The sequence below is a fragment of the Mustelus asterias genome, chromosome 6 (assembly GCF_964213995.1).
Source record: "Mustelus asterias chromosome 6, sMusAst1.hap1.1, whole genome shotgun sequence".
Classification (NCBI taxonomy): Eukaryota; Metazoa; Chordata; class Chondrichthyes; order Carcharhiniformes; family Triakidae; genus Mustelus; species Mustelus asterias.
The window spans coordinates 135,503,631-135,512,722 of NC_135806.1; the positions used below are offsets into that span (position 1 = coordinate 135,503,631).

General features: G+C 46.1%; 1 protein-coding gene across 1 annotated transcript in view; it reads left to right on the forward strand.

Moving 5' to 3' along the window:
- Nucleotides 1-8,140, forward strand: part of LOC144495159 (putative ATP-dependent RNA helicase DDX60) — a 150,239-nt gene extending 142,099 nt beyond the window's left edge. Inside the window, exons 36-37 of the mRNA XM_078215140.1 lie at nt 1,630-1,692; nt 6,467-8,140. Of these exons, the coding sequence (XP_078071266.1) occupies nt 1,630-1,692; nt 6,467-6,572 (169 nt within the window). The 3' untranslated portion in view covers nt 6,573-8,140. The remainder of the gene's footprint in view (nt 1-1,629; nt 1,693-6,466) is intronic.
- Nucleotides 8,141-9,092: the final 952 nt, after the last annotated feature.

Sequence of the window (9,092 nt, forward strand, 5' to 3'; positions counted from 1 at the left end):
CCGACCACAATCCCACCCAGGCCCTATCCCCATATCCCTACACATTTTTACGCGCGAATCCCTCTGATCTACGCATCTCAGGACACTAAGGGGCAATTTTAGCATGGCCAATCAACCTAACCCGCACATCTTTGGACTGTGGGAGGAAACTGGAGCACCCGGAGGAAACCCACACAGAGATGAGGAGAATGTGCAAACTCCACACAGACAGTGACCCGAGCCGGGAATCGAACCCAGGTCACTGGAGCTGTGAAGCTGCAGTGCTAACCACTGTGCTACCGTGCCGCCCTGTCTTATGTCTTATAGTGTGGCTGGGCAGGACCCAGCTTATACAGAGGAATCAAGTCAGGTACTACATGGGAGCCACAGAGAGAAGTAACTCTTTCTCTTTCTGAAGATTGGAGACTGGGACCTGCCAGAAACTTGGTCTCTTTCTCTGAAGTTCTGCAGTTTGAAGTTAACTCTTTCTCTGGAGGCTGCTGAATGGGAGTCAGAAGACAGGTGTCTGTCTGGATCTCTGTCCAGAGGTGTTAAGAAGCTGGAAACCTAGCATCCACGTGTTTCTGTGCTAATTGATTCTGAAGAAGGATGTATGTTGGTGGGGATATTGCTTACGTTGGAACAATAGAGATAGTCAGCTGTTAAGAATTATACCCGCTCTGATGAAGGGTCATCTAGGCTCGAAACGTTGGCTCTATTCTCTCCCCACAGAGGCTGCCAGACCTGCTGAGATTTTCCAGCATTTTCTGTTTTTGTTTCAGATTCCAGCAACCACGGCATTTTGCTTTTATATAAGAATTATACCTTGTCATGTTTAATTATTTCAGTGAGTAAAAGCTATGTGAATTCTTTTTGTTATATTTTAACTGTGTTCTTAAATAAAGTTTGTTTTGATAGTGGCTTCCTGAGGAGGAACGAGGCTTCCTACTGGCTCAATCGAGTCATACCTGGCGTAAAACATCTTGGGGACAATTCCCCCAGCCCGCTGCACTGTGCCTCAGCGGCACAGCAGGCTGGAAGATTCAAGCGGAGGCCGTGTCGCGGCCTGCCGCTAGACGCCACGACCACCGCCCGTCACAGCCCGCCGGCTTTCCGGTATCGTCAGCTCTGTGCGAAGCTGTATAAATTGTTATCATGAGAATTAGCATCTTATTACCCCAGCGATGTGGGGTCGCGGGGCTGGCCAGCGACCGGGAGGCCGGCAGTGCGGGGCTACTGCCCATGCGTCAATCTCGGTGCTGACAGACCAGCGCATACGCAGTGGCCCCGCTCAGCGCTATGCCGCCCGCCTCTCGGGTGGCAATCGGTCCCACCCCCTGATTTTTGATGAGGTTCACGCTGGGGGCACTCTGCAGTGCGCAGAGTGTGGGAGATTCATTTTGGAAATCCCGCTGAAAAAACCCAGCGGGATTTACTCCAGTTTTGACGTGAATTCGGCACTTGGAATGTTTTTGGGAGGATCCCAGAACCTTATGCACACCCTAATGCCAAAATCAATAACAGTCGGGGGTCTGGGCTAGCTTCATAACATACCTCAGAATTTCTGATGTGACCCCTAACAAAACAAGTATATGTAACTGTGTAAGGTTTTTATGAGCAATAAATTTGATTCCCTCTTTGATTTATTAGATTAAACAGAGGGGAAGCCTTCAATCTGATCAAAGATTTCTCCTTGGTCATTGCTGCAATCAGGTAAAATTGTGTTTGTTTTTCAAATAAGGGAGACTCCTTGTTTTATTTTGTTTAATTTAGTGTTAATTTGTATTATTTTATTTTTAATTATTTTTATTCAATTGGTTGATCTACAGAACCTCAGACAGTAACTTGGGAAGGTGCAAGACTTTAAGGCAGAGGGACAAAGGAGAGGTGGAGGCCATTCAGCCCCGCAAGCCGGTTCTGCCAATAAACTAGCACTGCTGCCTCACAGCGCCAGGGACCCGGGTTCGATTCCCGGCTTTGGGTCACTGTCTGTGTGGAGTTTTTCGCGTTCTCCCCGTGTCTGCGTGGGTTTCCTCCAGGTGCTCCGGTTTGCTCCCACACTCCAAAGATGTGGGGGTTAGGTTGATTGGCCATGCTAAATTGACCCTTAGTGTCTGAGGGATTAACAGGGTAGATACGTGGGGTTACAGGAATGGGGCCTGGGTGGGATTGTGTAGACTCGATGGGCCGAATGGCCTCCTTCTGCACTGTAGGGATTCTATGATTCTATTCTATCATTCAATTAGATCACGGTTGAACTGTTTCTAAACTCCATTTACTGCCCTGCGCTCCTGTCATCGAGTATAGCCAAGGCTGAGATTGATAAAGTTTTGGAAACGAAGGGAACCAAAGGCTATGGGGAGCGGGCAGCAAAATGGAGTTGAGAGAGAAAAGTCAACCATAATGCTGCTGAATGCTACAGAATCCTCTGGTTACTAGTACTGGTCAGGGGCTAGAATTCTGCTGCGAGTAACTCACCTCCTGACTCCCCAAAGTCTGTCCACCATCTACAAGGCACAAGTCAGGAGTGTGATGGAATACTCCCCACTTGCCCAGATGGGTGCAGCTCCAACAACACTTAAGCTCTACGTCATTCAGGACAAAGCAGCCCCATTTGATTGGCACCCCATTCATCAGCTTATACATTCACTCCATCCACCATTGACATACATTGCTCGGAGCTAGAAGGACAAGGGCAGCAGATACCTGGGGACACCACCACCTGGAGGGTCCCCTCCAAGCCACTCACCATCCTGACTTGGAAACAAATCACGGTTCCTTCACTGTCGCTGGGTCAAAATCCTGGAACTCAGAGAACAAAGAAAATTATAGCACAGGAACAGGCCCTCCAAGCCTGCTCCGACCATGCTGCCCGACTTAACTAAAACCCCCTAACCTTCCAGGGATCATATCCCTCTATTCCCATCCTATTCATGTGTTTGTCCAGACGCCCCTTAAAACTCACTATCGTATCTGCTTCCACTACCTCCCCCGACAGCGAGTTCCAGGCTCCCACCACCCTCTGTGTAAAAACCTTGCCTCGTACATCTCCTTTAAACCTTGCCCCTCGCACCTTAAACCTGTGCTCCCTAGTAATTGACTCTTCCACCCTGGGAAAAAGCTTTTGACTATCCACTCTGTCCATGCCTCTCATAATCTTGTAGACTTCTATCAGGTTGCCCCTCAAGCTCCGTCATTCCAGTGAGAACAAACCAAGTTTCTCCAACCTCTCCTCATAGCTAATGCCCTCTATACCAGACAACGTCCTGGTAAATCTTTTCTGTACCCTCTCCAAAGCCTCCACATCCTTCTGGTAGTGTGGCGACCAGAATTGAACACTATATTCCAAGTGTGGCCTAACTAAGGTTCCATAAAGCTGCAACATGACTTGCCAATTTTTAAACTCAATGCCTCAGCCAATGAAGGCAAGCATGCTGTATGCCTTCTTGACTACCTTCTCCACCTGCATTGCCACTTTCAGTGACCTGTGTACCTGTACACCCAGATCCCTCTGCCTATTAATACTCTTAAGGGTTCTGCCATTTACTGTATATATCCTATCTTTTTTAGACCTTCCAAAATGCATTACCTCACATTTGTCCGGATTAAACTCCATCTGCCATCTCTCCACCCAAGCCTCCAACTGATCTATATCCTGCTGTATCCTCTGATGGTCCTTATCGCTATCCACAAATCCACCATCCTTTGTGTCATCGGCAACTCCCTCCCTAACGACACTGTGGGTGCACCTTGTTAACCGAGATCCTTACTCCAGTTAATTGATAGACACAAAAACCTTATCTTTAAATCAAATCACGTCTTTATTATGAAAATGGAACAAAACATGAAATACTTATGACTGCTACAAGACTGACTCTCTCACACTGTATAACAATTGATGGCACAGTGGCGCAGTGGTTAGCATTGCTGCCTCACAGCGCCACGGACCCAGGTTTCGATTCCCGGCTTGGGTCACTGTCTGTGCGGAGTCTGCACGTTCTCCCCGTGTCTGCGTGGGTTTCCTCCGGGTGCTCCGGTTTCCTCCCACAGTCCGAAAGATGTGCTGGTTAGGTGCATTGGCCATGCTAAATTCTCCCTCAGTGTACCCGAACAGACACCGGAGTGTGGCGACTGGGGGATTTTCATAGTAACTTCATTGCAGCGTTAATGTAAGCCTACTTGTGACTAATAAATAAACTTTACTTTTGCATGTGACTCCAGAGCCACAGCAATGTGGTTGACTCTCAACTGCCCCCGAAGGGGCAACTAGGGATGGGGCAATAAACGCTGGCCAGCCAGTGACACCCATGACCCATTAATCAATTAAAAAATAAACACTGCTCGGATATAGAAGGACAAGGGCAGCAGAAATATGGGGATACCACCACCTGGAGGTTCCCCTCCAAGCAACTCATCATCCTGACTTGGAAAAATATCACCGTTCCTTCACTGTCGCTGGGTCAAAATCCTGGAACTCCCTCCCTAACAACACTGTGGGTGCACCTTGTTAACTGAGATCCTTGCTCCAGTTAATTGATAGCCACAAAAACTTTATCTTTAATTAGAAAAGTGAAATTTTTATGACTGCTACAATACTGACTCTCTCACACTGTATAACAATTAAATACTTCGATTCCCCCATAAATCTACATAACAAACATAAATTTTAACTATTTATATTTAGCTAATGGAACTGTAGGGTCTATCTGTATCCACTCATGCTGGACTGGTACATAGAGGGATCAGACTTCATCAAGCTTGAAGTTCCTTTCTTCAGATCTATGGTTCTTCTTTTCTCTTTTCTTCTTTTTTCTTATCTCATCTTCTCTTCTGATTCTGTTTCTCATAACTCCAATATTTATTCTTTGCGACTGGCTTGAATACATGCCGTTCTGCATTTATGCTTTATCCATATGTATATCATCCAAATTGGTTTATTGCAGGCTGACCTTAGGGACGTTTCCTAAGCCTGTTAACACTTAAAATCAGACCTCTGGCTTCATTTGTATTGTAAGAAGTCTCACAACACCAGGTTAAAGTCCAACAGGTTTATTTGGTAGCAAATACCATAAGCTTTCGGAGCGATGCTCCTTCGTCAGATGGAGTAGTTATAACTACTCCATCTGACGAAGGGGCATCGCTCCGAAAGCTTATAGTATTTGCTACCAAATAAACCTGTTGGACTTTAACCTGGTGTTGTGAGACTTCTTACTGTGCTTACCCCAGTCCAACGCCGGCATCTTCACATCATTTGTATTTGACATCTGTCTATCTGATTGATTAGAAAGACTTCATTATCATGGATATGTTGTTACAGCTTCCCCCTGGAAAACAACCATTGTCCAGTATCCTGCTGACTTTATAACCCATCGTAAAACCAAAGCCATCTGTTACAAGAAAACAGAACATACTCTCAGCCTGGAGTTTAAAATCTCTGCCCTGAAGTTGACTACTTTTCCCATCAGGACATGGTAGTGTCCTTTTCTTTGCTTGACCATTTTTTGTATCAGACAATAGCCCGCTGGCTACAACCTACACCACATGGGTTGCAGTGGTCAGGAAGGCAGCTCACAACTACCTTCTCAAGGGCAATTATATATTTTTAAAAATTTATTTATTACTGTCACATGTAGGCTTACATTAACACTGCAATGAAGGAACTGTGAAAACCCCCTAGTCGCCACACTCCATCCTCTTTCAGACTGTGGGAGAAAACCGGAGCACCTGGAGGAAACCCACGCAGACACGGGGAGAACGTGCAGACTCCTCACAGACAGTGACCCACGCCGGGAATCAAACCCGGGTCCCTGGCGCTGTGAGGCAGCAGTGCTAACCACTATCCTACTATGCCGCCCAATAAGGAATGGGTAATAAATGCTGGCCTAGCCAGCGATGCTCACATCTCATGAAAGATAAAGCAGTTCCCATTGGCCACGTGGCCTACTCCAACTAATGTTTCTGATTTTCTTAAAACCCTTCCTTGGATCCCCAGACCCGGAGGTCATCTGATCCAGAGAGACTGAGTAAACTGGGGCTATACTCATTGGAATTCAGAAAAATGAGGGAGGATCTTATGGAAACATATAAGATTATGAAGGGAATAGACAAGATCGAAGCAGGGAGGTGGTTTCCACTGGTGGGTGAAATTCGAACTAGGGGGCATAGCCTCAAAATAAGGGGGAGCAGATTTAGGACTGAGTTGCGAGGGAACTTCACCAAAAGGGTTGTGAATCTGTGGAATTCCCTGCCCAGTGAAGCAGTTGAGGCTACTTCATTGAATGTTTTTAAGGCAAGGATAGATAAATTTTTGAATGGTAAAGGAATTAAGGGTTATGGTGAGCGGGCGAGTAAGTGGAGCTGAGTCCACGAAAAGATCAGCCGTGATCTTATTGAATGGCGGAGCAGGCTCGAGGGGCCAGATGGCCTACTCCTGCTCCTAGTTCTGTTGTTCTTAATACTCACAGGCTGTCTCGTTGTGTTTTGGCAGCACCTCTCTCGCCGAACTGTGCGACAACGAAGACGACTTGGTGGTATTAGCATTTCAGCAGCTGGCGGAAAGCTACCAGAGCAAGTTCCAGATGGTTTGGAGCTAACAGCAGTGACATTGGAAGTTAGCCAGACCACTGCACTTGCCTACATAACGCCGGTCATTGCGCTGAAGGATACTTCTTTGCATTTGAAATTCTTTCGATGAGATGTGACAAAACATTGTGTATTTCTACATTTATTAAGCAGAAATATTGCCCATACAAAATTTATGAAGGAGACATCGGTCCTCTCAGCGAATATTTATGTTGAGATTTGGTTTGATTCAATTTCTCTCTCAGCAACAGATGCACCAAGTTTTCCCGATGCACCATAGAAAGCATTCTTTCTGGTTGTATCACAGCTTGGTATGGCTCCTGCTCTGCCCAAGACTGCAAGGAACTACAAAAGGTCATGACCAGGACAGGTTGTTGGTGATCTGGACACCTAAAAACCTGAAGCTCTCGACCATTTCTACTTCGTACCTATTGATGTAGACAGGGGCATGTTTTCCTTTACGCTTCCTGAAGTCGATGACTATCTCCTTCATTTTGTTGACATTGAGGGAGAGATTATTGTTGCCGCACCAGTTCACCAGATTCTCTATCCCATTCCTGTACTCTGTCTCTTGTTTGAGATCCGACGCACTACGGTGGTGTCGTCAGCAAACTTGGAAATTGAGTTGGAGGGGAATTTGGCCGCACAGTCAAAAAATGCTGTGATGGGATTTGAACTCATGTCTCTAGCTCACTGATCATCGCCTCTGGATTGCAATCCAGTAATGTATCCACCATTAAAGCCTTCACCCTCTGCATGTTTTACCCATTCGCCACTTAGCACCAGGTTATAAATCAAAAGAAAGAACTGATTGTCCCATCATTCTGGGAAGGAGGATCCACATGAGAAAACTTGCATTTAGATGTGTTGCTTAGCTTTTCATAGACCCGAAGACCATAAAATATAGGAGCGGAATTAGGCCATTTGGACCATCTAGTCTGCTCCGCCATTCAATCATGGCTCATAAATTTCTCAACCCCATTCTCCCGCCTTTTCCCCGTAACCTTTGATCCCCTTACCAATCAAGAACCTATTTATCTCTGTCTCAAATACACTGAATGACCTGATCTCCACATCCCTCTGAATTCCACAGATTCACCACCCTCGAGCTGAAGAAATTCCTCCTCATCTCGGTTCTAAAGGGTTGTCCCTTTATTCTGAGGTTGTGTCCTTGGATCCTAGTCTCTCCTACTAACGGAAACATCTTCCCCACATCCACTCTATCCAGGCCTCTCGGTATTCTGTAAGTTTCAATGAGATCTCCCCTCGTCCTTCTAAACTCCATCAAGTACAGATCAGAGTCCTCAGGTGTTCCTCGTGCAACAAGCTGTTCATTTCCAGGATCATTCTTGTGAACCTTCTCTGGACTCTCTCCAGAGATCCTTCCTTGGATACGGGGCCCAAAATTGCTCGCAATATTCTAAATGTGGTCTCACCAGAGCTTTATAAAGCCTCAGCAGCACGTCCCTGCTTTCATATCGATAAATCCTGCTGCACAATTGAAGAATGGAAACCGTCTATTTGATATGTTTTTGCTTTTTGGGGTTATTGGTTATCAGAATAAAATATTTTCCATTAGTCTGGTGCTTCCATCTGTTTCTTTGATATTTTGATAACAGTTCAGGGGATTACGTAGAGTTTTACAGCACCATACAGGCCATTCAGCCCATTAGTCAACAAAATGGGTGGCACGGTGGCACAGTGCTGCTGCCCCACATAAGAACTTGGTGCAATTCAGTTCCTTGAGCCTGTTCCACCATTCAATACAATCTCACTTTGGCCTCAACTCCAGTTTGCTGACCATTCTCCATAACTCTTCAACCCATTAGTAATTTAAAATTTGTCTATATCCTCCCTGTATGTACTCAATGACCCAGAATCCACCACACTCTGGGGTGGTGAATTCCACAGCGTCAGGGACCCGGGTTCAAATCTGGCCTTGAGTTACTGCATGGAGTCTGCATGTTGTCCCCGTGTCTGAATGGGTTTCCTCAGGGTGCTCCACTTTCCTCCCACACGCCAAAGATGTGCAAGTTCGTTGGATTGATCATGCTAAATTGCCCCTTAGATGCACAGGTTAGGTGGATTGGCCATGTTAAATTGCCCCTCAGTGCCCAAAGATGTGTAGTTAGAGGGATCGGCCATGCTAAATGCATGGGAATAGGGTGGGGGATGGGCCTGAGGAGAGTGCTCTTTCAGAGGGTCAGTGTAGACTTGGTGGGCTGAATGGCGTCCCTCTACACAGCAGGGATTCTATAGTCTATGCCAGTGTCCTACCAATGCTTCATCCAAGTCAATGGGCATAAACCGCTACTCCCTCATGCGCTGAACTCATTTCCCCGCCATTGAATCAGCATCATTCACCTGAATTATTCTGGGAAGAGCGAGTGCTACATTCCAAACATGTGCTGGGTAAAGAGGTTTCTCCCCAATTCCCTGTTAAACTGTTTGTGACTGCCTGATATTTATGCAAAACTTCACCAAACCTTTACATTCTGTAAAGAACTTAATTGGGTCATTTATGTAAGGTT